Source organism: Emydura macquarii, unplaced genomic scaffold (genome assembly GCF_026122565.2).
Source record: "Emydura macquarii macquarii isolate MOO-44397 ecotype Brisbane River unplaced genomic scaffold, CSIRO-AGI_Emac_v2 contig_2994, whole genome shotgun sequence".
Classification (NCBI taxonomy): Eukaryota; Metazoa; Chordata; order Testudines; family Chelidae; genus Emydura; species Emydura macquarii.
Window position 1 is genome coordinate 2,493,971 of NW_027133131.1, and position 18,731 is coordinate 2,512,701.

At 64.7% G+C, this 18,731-nt stretch overlaps 1 protein-coding gene across 1 annotated transcript in view; it reads right to left on the reverse strand.

Annotated features, from left to right (window-relative positions):
- The window catches only part of MYO1A (myosin IA), a 24,275-nt gene continuing 5,544 nt past the window's right edge, over nucleotides 1-18,731 (reverse strand). The window contains exons 2-29 of the mRNA XM_067529669.1: nucleotides 17,078-17,224; nucleotides 16,741-16,856; nucleotides 15,991-16,085; nucleotides 15,640-15,744; nucleotides 15,224-15,270; nucleotides 14,942-15,005; nucleotides 14,428-14,526; nucleotides 14,058-14,161; nucleotides 13,629-13,776; nucleotides 13,307-13,425; nucleotides 12,758-12,844; nucleotides 12,360-12,425; nucleotides 9,801-9,905; nucleotides 8,904-8,966; nucleotides 8,311-8,511; nucleotides 7,762-7,988; nucleotides 6,932-7,132; nucleotides 6,672-6,765; nucleotides 6,080-6,229; nucleotides 5,447-5,515; nucleotides 5,038-5,124; nucleotides 4,396-4,470; nucleotides 3,753-3,887; nucleotides 2,895-3,001; nucleotides 2,584-2,716; nucleotides 1,641-1,793; nucleotides 1,113-1,240; nucleotides 1-456 (exon numbers count right to left, since the gene is read on the reverse strand). Of these exons, the coding sequence (XP_067385770.1) occupies nucleotides 333-456; nucleotides 1,113-1,240; nucleotides 1,641-1,793; nucleotides 2,584-2,716; nucleotides 2,895-3,001; nucleotides 3,753-3,887; nucleotides 4,396-4,470; nucleotides 5,038-5,124; nucleotides 5,447-5,515; nucleotides 6,080-6,229; nucleotides 6,672-6,765; nucleotides 6,932-7,132; nucleotides 7,762-7,988; nucleotides 8,311-8,511; nucleotides 8,904-8,966; nucleotides 9,801-9,905; nucleotides 12,360-12,425; nucleotides 12,758-12,844; nucleotides 13,307-13,425; nucleotides 13,629-13,776; nucleotides 14,058-14,161; nucleotides 14,428-14,526; nucleotides 14,942-15,005; nucleotides 15,224-15,270; nucleotides 15,640-15,744; nucleotides 15,991-16,085; nucleotides 16,741-16,856; nucleotides 17,078-17,200 (3,225 nt within the window). The 5' untranslated portion in view covers nucleotides 17,201-17,224 and the 3' untranslated portion in view covers nucleotides 1-332. The remainder of the gene's footprint in view (nucleotides 457-1,112; nucleotides 1,241-1,640; nucleotides 1,794-2,583; nucleotides 2,717-2,894; nucleotides 3,002-3,752; nucleotides 3,888-4,395; nucleotides 4,471-5,037; nucleotides 5,125-5,446; nucleotides 5,516-6,079; nucleotides 6,230-6,671; nucleotides 6,766-6,931; nucleotides 7,133-7,761; nucleotides 7,989-8,310; nucleotides 8,512-8,903; nucleotides 8,967-9,800; nucleotides 9,906-12,359; nucleotides 12,426-12,757; nucleotides 12,845-13,306; nucleotides 13,426-13,628; nucleotides 13,777-14,057; nucleotides 14,162-14,427; nucleotides 14,527-14,941; nucleotides 15,006-15,223; nucleotides 15,271-15,639; nucleotides 15,745-15,990; nucleotides 16,086-16,740; nucleotides 16,857-17,077; nucleotides 17,225-18,731) is intronic.

Sequence of the window (18,731 nt, forward strand, 5' to 3'; positions counted from 1 at the left end):
TATTTAATGTGATTTGCACCGATCCCCCCCCGACGCCCGAGAACCAGCGAAGACGCCGCCCCCCCGGCACGGGGAAAGGGAAGGGCTCTCGCCAGCCGGGCGCATCCCTGCCACTGGCCGCTCGGTTTTGCTGCGAGAACGGCAGGCTCAGGGCAGAAGGAGAAACGTCCAGGACCCCGGCTTGGCAGGATCACGCCCCGTCCTGGGTCCCGAGCGCTGCGTCCTGCCACTTCCTCGTTGGCCGGCTCGTGGCAGGGCGGCTTCCCAGCCATCCCCCGCCCCGCAGCGCGGGGTGCACGGGAGGGGGGGGGGGCAGGCTGCGTCCTCCTGCCTCAGTGCACCAGGACCTCCATCGTGCGGCTGCCTTTCTTTTTGCAGACGGGCGCCGTCCCTTTCTTCTCGGCCGTCTCCACGACCCGGATGGCGACGCTGCCCTTGCTGAACTGCGTCGAGAACCTGCACAGACCCCGGGCGCTCTGACTCCAGCGGCTGAATCCTCCCCCTGTCCCGCCCTGCCCTCCCCGGGGCCGGTGGGACGCCCAACAGACCACCCCCTGGCTGGGGGAAAGCGGGAGCTGCAAGCGTCACTGGGCCAGGCCTTTTCTCCACCGCTCCCCAGCGCTTGGTCACACACCCCCGGGAGAAGGGAAATCCCGCCGCCTCCCCACGGCCTTGTCTCTTTACGGGGAGCAGGCATGCCCCACGAGGGGGCTCTGAGCCACAGGAAGGAAGGGGACAGGCTAGATGGCCACAAGATCCACCCTCCTCCCCCAGCCCCACCACTCAGAGCCCTGCCTCCCGGGCCAATACAGATCTGGGCTGAGACACTAGATGCCAGCAGGGTGGAAATGACCCTGCGTGAGCCGAGGGCAGGATCTGAACCCACGCTCCATCCCGCTAGCAGCGTGAGCCGCCATGCACGGGAGCTATGGGGTTGGGTCCCTCAGCCAGCAGCGGTGGTAGACTCTTATCCCCTTTACAAGCCAGCCACTAGAGGGCAGCAGAGACCTTCCCGCGCCTAGACGATCGTGCCCATTGGCCCAGTCAGGAGCCTTCCCCCTCTCCCCCTCAGGCTCCGCCCACCCGCCCTTCTGGCCAATCCCTGCCCTTACTCATCAGCCACTTGGAGGTCCAGCGTCTTCTGGGTGGTCTCCAGAAGTGTCTGGTGCAGCCTGGTGACAACTTCGATCAGGTGGTCGCTGATGAGGAGGAAGTCCCCCTTGGTTCCCACCCTGGAGGTCTAAGAGAGGGAGCAAACACAGGGACGGCCCCCCCCTCAGCTTCAGCTCACTCGGGGGAGGGGTAAAGGGGGGGTCTCTCCACCCACCTCCTCATCCCGCTGGCAGCCCCAGGCTGGGAAGCCGGCTTGGCGGGACGTGCAGCTCCTGGTGCGGCATGGGGCCGTACCCACTTCCCCTCGAGCGAGTCCCTGTCCGCCCACGTCACCCCCATTGTCCCCCCCCCCACGCTGGCACGTCCCTTTCCAAGATACCTCGGGGACGAGCCCCTCGCTCCTGCATTTCCCAACATGCCCACCCCCCACTGCTCTCACGAATGGACCGAAAGGGCCCCGGGCAGCTGCGGGCGCTCGCCCGTGGCACACAGCACCCCCGTCCTGTGCCCCGGCCCCGGGGCCATACCTCATTGAGGTGCAGGACGAAGAAGCCGTCGGAGAAGCGGGTGACCGAGACTCTGTTAACGTCGCTCAGGCTGATGACGGTTTTGGGCTGGGCGGCCTTGGGGTCGGCCAGGATGATGTGCGCCTTGGTGAGCAGGAAAAGCTGGGGAACCGTCTGCAAAGGGGTCCGGGGGGGGGGGTGAGAGAGAGCGGGCGAGGGCTGCCAGACGCCCGGGGGCGTGTTGGGCCTGCATTCGCCCCCCACCCCTAATCTGCAAAACCCCAGTGGCGCCAAGCCAGCATTTCAGGGAGATCTCCAGCTGGTCGGCTCGGGTCCATGCGCGGCCCGTCAGGGCCTGGCCCGGTCCGTCCCGCCCCCTCCGGTCCTGCCCTCAGCTGGAAGGGGGGAGCATGGCTTCCCGAGCCCGGCTGTCTGCAGCTGCCCGGCGCCCGGGGCTGGCTTGCCTGGCTGCGTCTTGGCCCCTTGCGAGCGACTCAGCCCAGCTCAGGACGAGGGAGACGATCTTTGTGGGGGCGAGAGGCTGGTGCCCGGGACAGGCGACCTGGGTTCTGTTCCGAGCTCTGGCCGGGGAAGGGGAAGGGGGAGGGTGACCTCGGGCAAGTCACTGCCCCACTCACTGCCTCAGTTTCCCCCTATAAAAGAGGGACGACACTGAGCGCTTGGAGCTCTCCGGGGGAGGCGCTATCATCACCGTGCCCAGAGACAAGGGTGGGGGAGGACCAGCGGGGTCTGGGGGCACACAGAGGAGGTGGGGGGCAGCAGAGAACTGGGCCGGGGGGCCCTTGCTGCAGCTGGCCGGCGGAGGAGATGGCAGGAAGCCAAGGGCTTGTGATACGACTGCCCAGCGCCGATCCCCCCCCCCACTCTGGGGCAGCCGGATCGGGGTCTCGACCCCCACTGAGGCTCTGTGCCTGGGGCCCGGGGAGGGGAGGGGCCGCCCCACCTTGCCGTTGGCCCGGTTGACTTTTCTCACGGTGTCGGCCAGCACCAGTTTGCCCTCGGCCGCGGCGTGGAGCGTCCGGTACTTGGGGTTCTTCTGGAGGCCCAGGTACTCGCCCTGGAACGGCTGCTGGACGCTGGAAGAGACCAAGGGGGGGGGCCCATGAGCCACCCTGCAGCTCCCACGCTGCTTGTGGGCCCTTTAAACGGAGCACCAGCCGGAGCTGGGCTGGGAGACCTGCCCCACCCCCGTTCTAGGACTGGGAGCCCCCCCCGACCCCCCCACTCGAGGGCTGAGCCGCCCCACATGCTGACCTCTTGGCGTACAGGGCCTTCTTGCCTTTGAAGAGCTCACTGGCACATAACTTGTCCTGCAGGACGGCTTTCCTCTGCGGAGTCATCTGGTCCCGGTACTTCTTACACTGGGGGGGGGGGGGGGAGAAAGATGAGCCAGGAGTGGAACCGGATCCGCCTCCCGCCGAGAGGGCAGACGGGAGATGCCTACCGAGATCCAGGGGGGCTTTGAATAAGCAGCACCCTGCGCATGGGGAGACGCCGCAGCTGCTGGGAGGGGCTGTTGTTATTGATTACGCACGGCCCATGGGGGCTCAGGGAAAGGCAGATGCACCAGGAAAACCCACAGGGAAGGAGGGGACTGGAGCACGTCATTGAACTACTTCACCTGCCACTAAAATGCAGCCACCTCTGGAATGGGACGTGGCAGCTGATGCCCAGCCACACATAGCCAGCTCTGATATGCAGCAGGACGCAGAGGCGGCTGAACAGGGCACAGCGACGCTGCGTGGGGATTGCTGGCCCAGCCCTGAAATGCAGCCGTCTCTTGGGCAGGGCACTCTAGCTGTTGGACAGCTCCATGGCAACGCTGCCCAGGATTCACTTTCCCAGCACTGAAATGCAGCCACCTCTGGGGTGGACCTGGCAGCTGACGAACAGCCGCACAGCAATGCTGCAGAATTGTGAAGATGGGACGGTAAGAAAACGGTATCCTGCTGAAGTGCAAGAAGGGAACTGGGGCAAAATGGAGCTCTGCTGCGGAATCTGGAGTTCAGCCCCTCTCCACACGGTGACAGCCATGGGATATTTTTATGCCCACAAGCAGCAAGCGCTGGGGTTTTGCCTCTCCTGTGACGGGAGCCGCGTGCAGCCTCTGACCTTCCAGGGGTAGAATATTTTCTTCAGCTCCTCATTGGTGTTTGCCAGGAACTTGTAGGGGGCGGCGGGCCAGGTGCGATCTGTCACCAACATGGGGGGCAGGTTGTTCTTCAACCCCAGGAAAAACTTTTGCACCTTCGGGCGGCGGAGGACAGAAAAAACAGGGGGTGAAAATGCAGAAAGTTCCAGACTAAAAACAAAGGGGATCTGGAGGGGGGAACGCGTCCAAATGTTTTAGATTAAAACTTGGAAGCTCGAGTTGTCCAAACAGCCGTTTCGAGATTAAAACACGTTCCAGGCTAACGTCCCCGCCCCGTGCAAACACACGCTCGACCAGGTCACCCCTAGAGTTTAAGCGCCTGCTCTGGATGTTTGAAACCGGTTCTAGAGTCTTACAAAACCAGTCTAGGCTTCAGGAAATTTGAATTTTTAAAAAACCCATCTGGGAAAGGCCCCGTGCCCCATTCCCTGCCCCCCTGAGCCAGCCCATCCCCCCCCCCACCCTGGGGCTGGATCAGAGCCAGCGCCCCTAGCGGGGAAAGGCCCCCATATCCCCGTCCCGATCCCTTCAGCCATTCAGTGCCCCCTTGTGACGATTCCCAGCCTGTCCTCTTTCCCCCCGGCGTTGCATTTCCCGACTCACCAGTCTCCTGTAGATGAAATTGGCCAGCGTGACGGATGCCACGGAGCGGAAATATTTCCTGTATTTCTTCCGTGTCTGGGAACAGAGACGGCCCCGTTAGCTGCCTCCGGGCTGACCGGCCCGCGAGAAGGGTGGCCTGCCCGCCTCTCCCCTTGGCAATCCCACGAGCTTTTCTCCCGGACTCCGCTGCCGGGCAGCCCTCGGGGGCGTTTCCCTACCAGACGCCGGGCTGGGAGTTCGGCCCCCCCCAGAGATCCCGTTTCCCCAGGCGCGGTCAGACTCCAGAGCAGGGCAGGGAGTGGAGAAGACAGTTGTCCCCGACACAACAGAGAAGGCAGGACAGAAAGACAGGACAGTCCCGGGGCAGCAGGAGAGAGGCAGGTGCACGAGGACCGGCTGGCAGGGGGCAGGGGTGTGGGGCTGGCAGTTGGCCCAGTATCAACTCAAGGACCAAACAGGATGTAATTGGGCACTGGGTGGGAAACAGCCCCCGTGGGGGGCTTCCCCGGATGCCGGCAGCACCCCCAAGCGGGGAGGTGGGGCCCGGTGACAGGCAGAAGCGAGCAAACACTGACCAGGGGCCACGGCACGGAGCCCCCTACGGCGTGGGGGGCGCGTGGCTGGTGCCCGGCCTGCTGTTACCTTGTACCCTTTCCAGTACGCGGCAATGATGGCCGAGGCCTTACTCTGGTGTTTCTCATGCTTCAGCTCCTGCAGGAGCTTGCGAGCCTGCGGGGAGGAAACGGGGGGAGATCAGAGGCCTGCAGGAGCCCTAGACGAAGGACAGACAGACACAGAGAGACAGAGAGACTCCAGGGCACCCCAGCCCTGCCCCTGCCCTGCCGCTCTGGAAAGATCCCCCGCCTAACGTCCCCACCGCGCGGGGCCACATATCAGCGCCTCTCCGGTGCTGGCCCAATGCCCAGACGGCTGCCCACCGGGCCCCGGTGCCCGCCTGCAGCCGCGTCGGCAGGAGATCCGAGGCAAGGCGGCCCCGAGAGACACGCCGGAGGGGGACGCTCTCCAAGAGACAGGTGCGGCTCGCACTCACCTTCCATCCCCGGATGTAGGCCTGGATCAGCAGCACCGACATCTTCATCTGCCCGTACCGCTTCTTCTGCTGCAAGGGGGAAAGTCCGGGTGTGCAAAGGGCGAGGGTGGGCGGGGCAGGGTCACTCTGAGACGCCAGCCGGGGCTGGGCACAGCTTCCCGCGGCCAGGCACCGGGGGCTCTGCAGACATTTCCCCCTCCCCGAGGCCAGCATGGGATCTGGATTTGCACATCTGCAGCCTGGTGATGCACCAGGCACCAGCCCAGAGCAACCCTGCCTCTGAATGGACGGAGGTTTAAAAGGCAGGGCGGTTTGGTGGCTAAGTCGGGGCTCCCGGACTCCTGGGTCCTATTCTCGGCTCAGCCGCAGACCTTGGGCAAGGGGACGATGCTCTGTCCCTCGTCTGCGTCGGCGGAGCGCCGTGGGGCAGGGCCTGGCTCGTGTCTCTCCCTCCATGTCCCAATGGGGCCCCGATCCTGGCTGGAGAACGCACCTAAGACATTCCCCACGCTTTCCCCCCCAGGAAGTCGCGTCAGCCTGAGCAAACTCTGGCCCGGGTCAGGTGGAAGCCCCGGTCCAGGCCAGGTGGGAGGCGGGGGGAGGAGGGGAGTCCCCCCCGGGGGGGTGGGTTACCGCGTATCCCCGGAACCAGGCCGAGATGATGATCTGGCTCTTGCGCATCAGCTGGTAGTGGGTGCGGCATTTCCAGCCGCGGTACATCTTCTGGATCAGCGTGGCCAGCTCCGCCACGCGCAGCCGTCGCCTCTCCTCCAGGTCGAAGAGCTGCGGGGACCCCAGGCGGGTCAGAGCCGGGCGGGGGTCCCCCCCTTCAAGTGCTGCCTGCTGCAGGAGGCCTGGCACAGACCCCTCCCCTTTTCCCACCCCTCTGGCGTCGGAAGGGCTCAGCGGGGACCTGCCCGCTTCCCTGACGGCTGATCTCGGTGGAGCTGGAATTCAGGGACCTCCCGCCCCCCACAGGGGCCTCTCCAGCCCGGGACGCCCCATGCCCCAGCCCCCTGCGGCAGGCTAGGCAGTGGGGGATGGATGGAGGGAGGGGACCCATTGCTGGGGGGGGGTGAGTCTCGGGAGGGGGTTCTGGGAGCCCCACAACTTCTGGCATTGGCAGCTGGACTCGCCCCAGGTTAGACTGGGGGGGTGCAACCCATTCTCCTAGCCCCCCTACCCCGCTGCCCCTCGCCCGCCCCCCCGCCTGGCCGGGACTCACGGTGCTCGGCGAGCGGATGAAGATTTTGGTGCGCCCGTAGGCCAGCTCCGCCGAGGGGATGCACAGGTCACTCAGCAGGGTCTGGACGCCGTCCCTGCGCCGGACACCGGGGTCAGGCTCCTGCCGTGTGTCCGGCCCCCCCACCCGCTGACGGCCTCACCCCCCGGGGCACTGCCAGCCCCTCCGACATGCCACATCCAGAACTCCCCACCCAGGCTGCCCCCACCCAGCACCCTCACATGCCCCGCACCCCAGCCTACCTGGCACTCCCCTTCCACTTGGGCCAGGTCTGCCTGCAGAGCATCTTGTAGCGCTCGAGGCACGGCTCGTAGCCCTGGCGGTAGGCGTAGCCGGCCCGCCGGACCCGCACGTTCTCCAGCAGCCCCAGGTACCGGACCTGCATCTGGACCAGCTCGTCCATGAACACAAAGGGCTGTTTCCTGTCGTTGGGTTTGATGCACCTGGGCCGGAGAGGGGACGAGGTTAGAGACTGTCCGCTGTGTGTCAGAGCCCCTACACTGCTCACAGACCGGGGAGATGCTCCCCTCGCTCTGCTGTGTGTCAGAGCCCCTACACGGCCCTGAGCCTCGGAAGAGTCTCCCCTCATTCTGCTGTGTGTCAGAGCCGCTACACAGCGGGTGGAGACTCCCCTTGTTCCTCTGTGTGTCAGAGCCCTGACACTACTCACGGCATGGAGAAATTCTCCTCTTGCTCCACTGTGTCAGAACCCCAACACTGCTCACAGCCTGGGGAGATTCTCCCCTCACACAGCCCCTACACAGCCGGGAAAGAGTCTCCCCTTGCGCCACTCTGCGTCAGAACCCCTACAATGCTCACATCAAGGGGAGACTCTCTCCTCACTCCACTGTGTATCAGAGCACCTACGCAGCCAGGAGAGCATCTCCCCTTGCTCCTCTGTGTGTCAAAGCCCCTACACTGCCAACAGTGTGGGGAGATTCTCCCCTCGTTCTGCTGTGTGTCAGTGCCCCTACTCCGCTCACAGACAGGGAGATTCTCCAATAGTGCCTAGTTTTGAATGCAGCAGAAGATGAGCTCCACCCTAGCCTGCGGGAGCCCCCGTCCCGGCTACCTGATGTAGTTGGGGTTCTTGGAGTACAGGTTCTTCGTGAGTGTTGCGACGGAGGACTTGAACTGGGAGCCCGCGGTGGGGGGGCGCCGGAGGGAGGCTTTCTGGGGGTCCCCCTCGGGGAAGAAGGAGCGCAGCAGCGCGTGGCGAGTTTTCCACATGGCTTGCGACAGGTCGCGGAACAGCAGGTCGTTGTTCTTCTCCACGAACCCCGTCACGTTGTAGGTCACCTGGCCGCGGGGCGGGGGAAGGACCCGGAGCATCGTTAAAAGGGCTTTCCCCGACCCCTCCGAGCCAGGGGAGGCGGGGAGGCCGAAGCTGAGTCCCGGCTCCCAGCCCTGCTCCGACCACTAGACCCCACGCCTCTCCCAGAGCCAGGCTAGAACCCAGGAGTCCTGGCTCCCAGCCCCCACCCCTGCTCTGACCACTAGACCCCACTCCCCTCCCAGAGCTGGGAGCTCCCTCCTCTAACCACTGGAGTCTACAGGCCCCAGCCTGGGCCCCATCTCACCCCCAAGCAGGGCATACTCCCCGCCCGGCGGCCCCGCTCACCTTGCCGGCGTAGTGGTGGATGCGGAAGCAGGTGCCGGCCAGGCTGGCGTCCATGATGCGCTGGGCGTTCTGGGTGGCTCTGCTCTCGTAGTGCTTGTGGCTGGCGAACACCTGGTCCAGCTTGCCCAGGAAGGTGCCTTCGTTCACCAGCCCGGGGCGCAGGCACTCCTCGTCCAGCATGGCCAGGATCCCTGCCTTGCTCTGCACAGAGCCGGCGCCGCGGTCACACGCTGTGTCCCCTCCTGTCCCAGCCCCGGGCTCCCCACGTGCCCCCTCCGTCCCGACCCACGGCCTCCTATTTCTTTCCAGTACAGGAAAGACCATCTGTGCCAAGCCAGCCCCGGGTCCGGGCGAGCTGCGTGTGCAGGCGCCGGCGTTGCAAGGAAAAGGCTGTGAGGGCGAAACGCTGCCTTGGCAGAGGGACTGGGCCTGGCCGCCCCTGGAGCCCTGATTTGGGCTGGGAAGCGGTGCCCATGTTTTGCCCTGGCTCCTCTGCCCGGGGGTCGGGGAGCTCTGGCCCGCAGGTGCCCCACCCATTCGCCCCCAGGAGCTGGTCCTGGCACCACCGGCCATCGCTCAGAAAAGCAACTCACGTCTTCGATCAGGCTGCAGATGATGCTGTTGTCGAAAAATGCCACCGGCGTCCACTGGATGCCCTGGGGAGGGAGGAAAGCGCCCATCAGCCCTTGACCCGGCCTGGCAGCGCCAGCGGGAAAGTCCGGCAAAGGCCCGGCCAGCTGACGGGGACGGCCTGGGGTGCCCGTGGAATTTCAGTGGCAGTCGGGGGGATGTGTGTGTGTGGGGGGGGTTGAACCCTCAGGCCTAGCCCGGCTTTTCCCTTGGCCACCATCTGAACCCAGCAAAGCATTGGGCGTGGGCCTCCCGTCTCCGGACCCATTGCTACGGTCACCGTGAGCCCCCCTGGCCTGCGTGCGCCCCCTCCCTCGGAATCGCCCTCCCCCGGTGCAGTTATTTATAGGCGGCTTCCAACAACCCCGCCCCGGCTCTGTGATCAGCCGGGATTTCGGGAACAGGATGTCCGGCTGCAACGGCGTCCCGAGGAGGGGGGGGCCGGTGTATTTATTCCTCACCTTCCTGTTATGGCTCCACCAAATCCACCTGCGCGTGGCGTGCAGTGGTGGAGCCGTGCCCCCCCCGGCAGCCGCTGGGCGGGGTTGCTGGAGCAGCTTGTGGGGACGGTGGATTCCTGGGCGGGGGGGGGCCTGCATCATTTCCACCCCCACCCACACACACACACACACCCCCCGACGGCTGAGGCTCGTTAGCGCCCTGGCTTCAGCGGCAAAGTCCGCCAGTCGGCCCCCCCGTGCCGCACGCCGGCCGTTCGCTGGGGCGCCTGCTTCCCACACAGCTCAGCTGTGCCACCACGGGGCGGGGATCACGGGTAATAACAGAGCAGGCACGGCGGCTTCCCAGCAGCCCCCAGGCCCAGGGCTCCCTCCCGGGCCTGACCTGGGGGCAAGGGTTACCTCCCGGACGTATTCCTCCTGCTCCTCCTTCAGGGTCATCAGGATGAACACCTGCTGCAGCTTCTCGTTGCAGTAGTTGATGACGAACTGCTCGAAGCTGTTGTCCTGGCCGGGAAGGAGAAAGTGTTGCAGAAAAGGCCATGGGACACGGATCCTGGCCCGGGGACCACGTCCTCTGCTGCTCCCACCCAGGGATGCTGCCTGGCTCGAAGGGATTCTCCACCGCAGAGGCGGTGTTGCTCTTGGCAGGGGGGCGCTGCACCCAGGAAGCTGCCCCGCTGGATTCTAACCCCTGGGGGGACTGCCTGAGGGGGGAGGCTGGACTTTACAACACTGGGGTGAATTTTAACGCGTGTGAGAATGAAGAATTGACCAGGGTGAATGACGGCCAGGAGCGTGGCAAGCTTCCTGCTGTTACAAAAGAAAAACCTGGCAGGATCTTATTCAGGGGGACAAGGCAACACGCCGGGATCATGGCACACGTAAGAATATCAAAGAGCCGTCACGTCCACGCGCATCCCCACCCAAGAGGTTCTGCGAGCTGCTGTGATGTAATGACCAGTCCTGCCGTGCGCTGCTGGCGCCGGCCCAGTGGCCACCCAGGCTGGGCAGGAGGAGGGAGCCGGGCCTGTGTCGGCCGTGAAGCCGATGCTCCAAGAAGACGATTGCAGAACAAACCCCCAAGTTTCCGTGTTCTTGCATTCTTTGAAACGCTGCTGCAACGGCTTTTTCTCCAGCTCTGGCTTCCGCTGTCCCGTTACCATTTCGATCATTGCCAAGCGTGCGTAAAATTGCGCCCGCGCAGCAGCCGCCTCTTTTGCGCTACCACGTGGCTTCCCGGCCGTGCATTAACGTTCGACGCTTAGACCCACTTCAGTCTGGGCATTCTCACCCGCGGAGCACCCCCTTTTCCCAGGGGCATCTCCCCTCCTTCATTGCCCGCCTCTCTAACCTGCTGCTTTTCTCCTGTCTCCAGCGAGCAGCCAAGGGGTTTTTTTTTCCCAGCCATCTCAACTTCCCTGATCACACGAATGATGACTAACGTGACGAATCCCTTTGGGGTATGCGAAATACCAACTCTGCCTTGGAGTGACATGGCCCCTAGCCAGGAATGATCAGTGCCTATTGTCGAGCCTGGGCTAATCCCTTGAGCCATCATTTACCTATAAACAAATCGAGCATTCGACCTTGAACCCTGGCTGAAAGTCCTACCCGAGTTCAAAATTTCTGTTCTGCTGCTTGGATCCCAAAGCTGCATCCGTTCCACTGCGACTCCCCCTGTTCACTGACGGTGTTGGGGGCTCTGCCGGTCTCGAGCACTCTGGGCCTTCTCAAAGAACACCTGGGAGCCTCGACCGGGTCACGCTTCACTGAGCGGGGAGCCCCCAATTCTCCTTCTCTCTCTCACTCCAGGTGTAACTTTCCACACCTGACTTTTGGTGATCAAACTTGAGCAAGATTTTCCCACGACCCCAACTGAAACCGTGTAAGATTGAAACTGCTTTGTTTGCCTCTCCTCGTACAGCTGGTACTATTCGTGTCACTGTACCTTTTATATTCCTGGCAATAAAATCACTTTTATGGTCAAGCTGATTGCCAGACTCTCTCCGAATTTCAGTTACTCTTTCGTTTTCTTGGTTTCCCTATTTGCTCTGCAGCAACACGCCTCTTATCTGAGCCAAAGCTCCCTCTAACGCCCAAAAATCCTGCGGGGTCTGCCCATCCGCGGTGTTACTGCCACGACAACTGGGACCTGAGATTCGGGGGGGAATGCTGAGTGCGTGGCATATGAGGGTGTCAGCTTGAAAGGGCTGATCGGTCCTGCCTGCTCAGACACTTCGCTAACCTGTGGGCGTGTGTCAGGCGGCATTTTATGGTTGCCCTGCTGAACTTAGTTCTGTGCTGAGTCCGTGGCATGGAAGGGTGTCAGCTTGGAAGTGCTGACTGACCCTGCCTGCTTGTGTGTGTTCAGCTGATTCGGGGCTGGAGGAACCCAGCCCTGTGGAAACTAAGCCCCGCAGGGTAGCCCCATTGACGGGAGGGACTTGCAGATGGGAGAACTAGAGCTCGGTGCAGAAACACAAGTAACACAAGCAGTACATGGATACGCAGAGACCCCAGAAACGTAACTCTAATAAATGAGCGCACCCCGAGGTGACGGGCAAATCTGGTAACATAATTGGTGGAGAATGCGGGCAGCACGTGACCTTAATCGCCTGGTAATTGTTGAGTAGGTGCTGCAGAGTGGGGAAACTGAGGCACAGACCTGAGCAAGCTTTCTCTTCCTTTTTCTATCAGACCAAGCTCCTTTCGCGAGGTTCCCTCTCCCGTAGAGTATTTGGAAAGCTCCAGTAACTTTGACGTTAAGAATCGTGCTTAGAATAACGGTAGGACTGTGCCATAAAGAGTTAAGCATAGTGCCCCATTAGCCCCTGCCCCAGCTCTGCCGGTACCCCTCAATCCCGACCCGCAGCCTCCTGGCATCCTAGCCATGGGCTCCCCACTGCCTCAGGGCAGGGGCTGCGTCAGTCCCCAGCGTGGGGAATACCCGGCACTAACCTGGAAAATCTCAAAGCCGTAAATGTCCAGAACCCCCATCACCTTCCGCTGCTCGCTCGTGTCCACCTGGGCAAAGAGGCGGGCTTGTTACCCAGGGACCCAGCCTGAGCTCCTGGGAGGGGGCAGGGATGCAAGAAGGGGGCCGGGCCTGCCGCCGGACGGGACAGCAGCTGGCTTGGCACAGATCCCCAGAGCGCCAGCAAAACCCCCGGGGAGCAGGACTCGGGAGGATGGGAGACGGGGAGGGGGGAACGGGACAAGAGCCGGGAACCCGACAGCTGCTGGCCACCCCTGCCCCCTCCGCGCTGCGGGCTGGGTCCCAGAGCAGGGCCTGCTAGCCCCGGCAGAACGGCTCGTGGGCCAGGATCCAACCCCCCCTTCCCTCCGGGCGCCCCCACCTTGATGCTTTCGTTGATGCGGTTCACCAGCCAGTTGAAGAGCCGGTTGTAGATGTTCTTGGCCAGGGCGTCCCGCCCGTAGTAGCCCTAGGAGCAGAGGTGAAGGGGCTGGAGGATCGTGGCAGCGTGCGCAGGGGCAGCTCAGCGGGGCTTTTCCCGGGGCCGGGAAAATGACCCCCAGGGCCGGTCCCCCATGGCCCAGCCCCACGCAGGGGAAGAAGCTGCTCCTGGCCTAAGGAGTTCAGCGCCCAGACGGGGAATTGAGCCCAGCTGACTCAGCGGAGAGATCTCCCCGGTCCTTACGTCTCAGCTCCGGCCCCGGCTGCTCATTCCCCGGCCCTACTGGGGACCGAGGGGCCTCCTAGGCCATGGGGCTGACTCCAAAATGTCCCAAGTCTGGGGCTGGCTTGGCAAGAGGGGGCTGGTCACCGGGGGACGGGAGGCGGCTCAACACCACCAATAACCCCCGCCAGCTGGGGTGCAGGCGCAGGTCTCGGGGCCCCCCACGAATCCAGGCCTGTGGACGCACCTCCCAGCCCCGTCGCTCACCTGGGAGATGTTCAGAGACATCACCACTTTCTCCTTCTTGGCCTCCACCGTGCGGGAGCAGAGGGCCCGTTCCAGGACGCTGTCCTCCAGGCCGATCTGCTGGCAGATCTCCCGCAGGGCTGCAGGGGGGAGAGGCTGGGTTAGGTCCCCCGGGGAGAGGCGGCCAGGATCGAGGGGGGGCTGACAGGAACGACGCTGGAGTGGGGGGGCTGCTGCTGCACGCACCGGGCCCTGGAGGCAAGCAAGGGCCGGGGGGGCTGGGGCAAACCCAGGAGAGGCAGGGCAGGGGTCCCGTCCCACCGAGGGTCCCCGGACGCCTGACCTTGTGTCTCCTGAATGCTGCAGGACTCCACGCCGCTGGCCTCGAACTGGCTGGTCAGCTGCACGTTGCCCAGTTTGAGCACGACGGCCGTCACCTCCAGCAGCGCCCGCACCTCGGCCGGGGAGAAGCCGATCACCCGCATGGCGTCCTGCCGGGGAGACGGGGACGCGTCAGGGACGGGTGCTGAGCTGCGGGGAGGGGCGGGTTCCAGAATCTGAGTTGGGGGTGGAGGGGGCAGAATTGGGGGAGGCAGGTTTGGGGGGGCAAAATTGGAGGGCAGGTTTGGGGATCTGAGTTTTGGAGGGGCAGAATTGGGGGGCAGGTTTGTGGTTCTGTGTTTGGGGGGCAGGTTCAGGGGGTCCCATTTTTACCCTGACAGACCGATTCACCCCATCCCTGCCCCCCCGCCGCCCCGTGCTGAGCCTGTACCTCAATGGCTCGGAAGTTGGCCGCGTCGTCCACCCCCGGCAGGCTGGCGCCGTCCCTGCCGAGGTAGCCGTAACGCCCACAGTCCCGCTGCAGCTTCAGCTCCCCTGCGAAGGGGGGGACAGGCCGCGGCTCAGGAGCGGCTCAGCCTGGTTCCCCGGCGCTTGCCCCGGTTTCCCCCCCTGCCCTTGCCCAGGCTGACGTGGCCCGAAGCCCGTCTCCATCCCCAACCCAGGAGGGCCGCAGCCCGAAGCCCGTCTCCGCCCTCCAGCCAGGTGAACACGGCCCCAAAGCCCGGCCCCCAGCCCGGCCAGGCTGACGCAGCCTGAACCCCGGTCCCGGTCCCTCAGTCCCGCAGGGGCCGCGGCCGTACTCAGAAGCTGGTCCGATCCCCCAGCCAGGAGCTGATAGAAGATGTGGAAATTCCTCTCCCCTTTGACGTGTCTCACGACGCGGGACTTCTCCAGCAGGTCTGCAGCGGGGAGAGGGGAGGGGAGACGCGGGGGAGCCCCACTTTAGCCCAACGGTCGCCGGTGGACGTGCCGAGGGGTTTGCTGGTCACTGGAAGGGGGGCGCAGGGAGGGATGCTGGGGGTGCAGGAAGGAACCAAAGCGATTGTTCTGCTACCCCACTCTGGGGCCGGATCTCTGTCCCGGCTCCCCACAGGAAACCTGGGAGCCTCGGCCCGACGGTCCCGCTCTGGCGTTAACCCAGCCCCTGCCGGGTCCCGGTGCCCGCGCTGCCCCTGGCATGCCTTGGAGGGCAGGGTGCCTGCACGCTCCCGGCATGGCGAGCCCTCCTCTCTGGACGGCCCCGGCCAGGGGTCATGTCTGGCCGCCCATGGGCCTATGGGGAAATGGGGGGCAGGGGTGATTCTGGGGACTTACAGTTGCTGATGACGCCGCCCAGGGGCTCGCCCTTGAAGTTAAACGCCACGTCCATGTACTTGCCCTGAGAGAGAGAGAGACGGACGAGTCACGAGGCTGCCCAGGGCTGGGGTCACGGGGGGGGATGGGGGAGGTTGGGGGGGTGCGGGAGTCACGGGGGGATGGGGGAGATGGGGGGTGGGAGTCACGGGGGGGATCGGGGAGGTGGGGGGGCGGGAGTCACGGGGGGGATCGGGGAGATGTGGGGGTGGGAGTTGCGGCACCAGAGGCAGAACCACTCACGAATCTGGAGGAGTTGTCGTTGCGGATGGTCTTGGCGTTCCCGAAGGCTGCGGGGAGAAGATGCGGGGGACGGAATCGTTATTTGTACGTTTCTCGGGAGCATCCCACCCGCCCCCCCCGCCACGCGGCCCGGCAGCCCTCTGGGGTGGAGGGCCCCTTGGGGGACGTGGCCCCGGGTAGAGCGCTGCAGGGGGTTCTCCTGGCCATGGGGCGCTGTTTGAGCGGGGAGGGCCAGAGCCCAACCCAACTTAGCCAGGAGAACCGGGCAGGGGCCAGGCTCCCGGGGCCACCAGGTAGAAGCTCCGGGGCCGGGGTCTCCCCCCAGGCAGAGCTACAGGCCGTGAACCAGCCAGGCCCCAGCAGAGGAGGAACTGGGGGCTCATCAGTTTTTGGGGGGGAAGGGGGAGAGCACCCACCTTCCAGCACAGGATTGGACTTCAGCAGCTGCTCCTTCACCTGGTTCACCTCTTCACCTTTGCCGCACACGGCCGCCACGAAGGACATCACCTGCTTGCTGGCCTCTGGGGGGGACAAGAGATGGCCAGGCCATGGGGGGGCCCGTCAGGTTCCTGGCCACATGGAGACGGGGGTGACTCCACCAAAGATCCTCCCCAGCCCCCCGCCAACCCCCGGTTGTCCGAAACCTGGGCCCTGCTCCTCCTGGGAACGACCCAGCTGATGACCCCTCTGGGTTCGCATCCCTTCCACGCCCCCCCGGGTTCCCCTCCCTCGCCAGGCTCTGCTGGGGGCGGCCCTGCCCTCCTCACCTGTCTTGCCCGCACCGCTTTCGCCCGTGATCAAGATGCACTGGTCCCTGTCGCGGTCTCGCAGGGAGCGATAGGCATCGTCAGCAATGGCGTAGCTATGGGGGGAGGGGCGGAAGGAGGAAGGGGGTTAGAAAGGGACAGATCCCGCCCCCCACGGGTGGGGCTTCCTACTGCCCAGCCAAGGACCCTGGCTGGAGGCCCGCCTGACCAAGTGGAGATACTCCTAAAGTTTTCTCTGAATACTGTGTGTGCGCCTCAGTTTCCCCACGGTGTTGCTCGTGGATTTCGGCAATGTGTGATTGTTGCACAGACTGCTAGAGGACAGCTGGGCCTCCCGCCGGCTCCACGTACACAGACGAAGGGCAGGACCCCTCTGCTCTGGGTCAACCAGCTGACAAAGGACTGGGGGAGGGCAAGGGGGCGAGTTGGGGGGCGGCTGGCTGGAAGGGCCAGTCCCTGGTGGGGGATCCCCAGGAGCAGAGCTCAAAAATGCTGTCGCTTTCTGATTCATCTGCCAGCAAAGTCTTTCTCCGCTGGGATCCTGAGAGCTAATAAACCCCTCTGACTCCCCACGCGGGCCGGGAATTGCTTCTGCTTGCAAGGGTGGGAGCAGAGAGCCCGGGGGGGGGGGCACCGGGTCACCCGATATTTTCAATCACGGCCAACCTGGGGCCGGATCGGAGCCAGAGAGGGAAGGCCCCGTGCCCCATTCCCCGCCCCACGGCGTTGGCGCCTCGAGGGCCCGCTCACATGTGTGGCTTCAGGGCGAAGAAGCTGCAGTTGCGGTACTCCTCCACCGTCTCCGGGGAGTAGATGGGCAGGGGCTTGTAGGGGTTCACGGAGATCACCACGTTCCCGATGTACGTCTGGGGGGGAGAGAGCGAAGAAGCACGTGTGGGGGGGGGCACGTGAGTGCTCCAGGGAGCGAGCAGGGCCTGGGGCCACGGGCTGCGCCCCACCTGGATCGAGTCACCCCTCCTCTCCTGCCCTACGGCACCGGCCCCAGGCCAGGCATGCACCCATCCCTCCCATGGCGGGGGGGTCACAAGAGCTCCGGACCCCCCCCCGCACGGCTCCCCACACCTACGTAGATCTCCTGGTGCTTGAACCGCTCCTTGAGGTTCTGCAGCAGCGACTCCTCCGACAGGGGGTCCAGCAGCACCAGGTCCCCCACCCCGACGGTCTCCAGCAGGGACGGGTTGGCTTCCATGGCCCCGGGTGAAGGGAGGGGAAGCTGGGGGGAAGAGCAGAGGGGAGGGCAGTGAGCAGAGGGGGAGGGAGTCAGCCCCGCAAACGGGGTGCAGTGCACCCCACGGATAGAGCGAGAACACCCCCCCACACACCTCCCCAGAGACTACAGCTCCCCACGTCAGGACGACCACGGCCTGCTCCAGAATAAGGAGCCAGCCCCTGGCTCATTGGGGCTAGTGGGTTAGGGCTGGGAGCCAGGACTCCTGGGTTCGATCCCTGGCTCTGGGAAGAGAGGGGTGCCTAGCGGTTAGAGCAGGGTGGAAGTAGGTGGTAGGACTCCTGGGCTCTGTGGGTGGGGGGTGGCTCGAGCCGGGGATTAGGATGCAGGACACGAGTTCTCGGCACCCTTTCCTCCCCAGGTGGCCCCCCTTTCTCCGGCTGTCGACTGCGCAGGGACAAACCCCAGGGCTGGGAAACCAGCTAGAAGCCTGGCTAAGGATGTGGCCTCACTGTCCAGCTGGGGGAGGGGGGAAGAGACGCCTCCCCTCAGACAGGAAGCCTGCGGCCTGGGCTGCAGAGTTTTGCAGTGAGGCCTGGGCCGGCGCCCGGCTCGGAGGGGGAGGCTTCTGTCTCTGCCCCCCCCCCCAATACCTAGGGAGGGTGGCCCAGAGCCCCCAGAGCCTCCGAGCGCCCGAGGAGGCCAAAGGAAATGAGGAGCCGAAAGGGCTTTGAGGACCAAGGCCCGTGGCTGTTCACGCTAGCAGGGCTCCACCCCAGCAGGGGCGCAGCCAGATCCCAGGAGCCCGGCTTCGGCCCAGGGGCAAACGCAGCCCTGGAGCAAGCGCTGGGGGCGGGGGCGGAGATCAGGAGCGACAGCATCTTGGTGGGCGCTGTCACTACCAGCGCTCCGCAAAGGGAGGGGGGGGCTACACCCTAGGCCCCAGCCCCACAGCAGCCGCCCCTTAGTGCCCGTCAGCTCCCTCCTCGCACGCTCCGGTTTCACACCCCTCCTGCCTTTTCCGGAGGGTGTTTTATTTCTTGTACAAGCCAACCTTCACCCTCACCTTCCCCCCCGCCTGGACTCTGCCCCTGAGCCATAAAACACAGCGCTTCTTATCAGGCCTGCTCGAGAAAGTTCATCTCGGCCCCCAGCAAGCGGGGGAGGAAAGGGGGTTCGAAGCAGGGGAGCTGGGGTGGTTCTGGGAAGGGGGACGGAGCCGGGCTGTGGTGGAAGGGGGTGGGCAGGGGACTTGGCCATGCAGCTGGGAAGCCGGACGCTTCTTCCCCTGGTCGGCGTTTCTCCGAGCGGCCGAGGGTTTTAGGAGGAAGTTCCTGCTCAGTGCAAAGCAGCAAAGGAATCCTCCCGGTCCTGCCCCACACGCCCCTCTCCCCTCACGCTGGGGTCCCGCTGGAAGCAGCCCCCCATCCTCCGCAATGCCAGTGTGGGGCACAGCCAGCCTGGCCCGGCTGCTCTGCCCCGGCCCTCAGCCCTGCGACCCCATCAGCCTCCCGGGTCTGACCCAGCAACCCCTTCTCTCCCTCACTCAGGG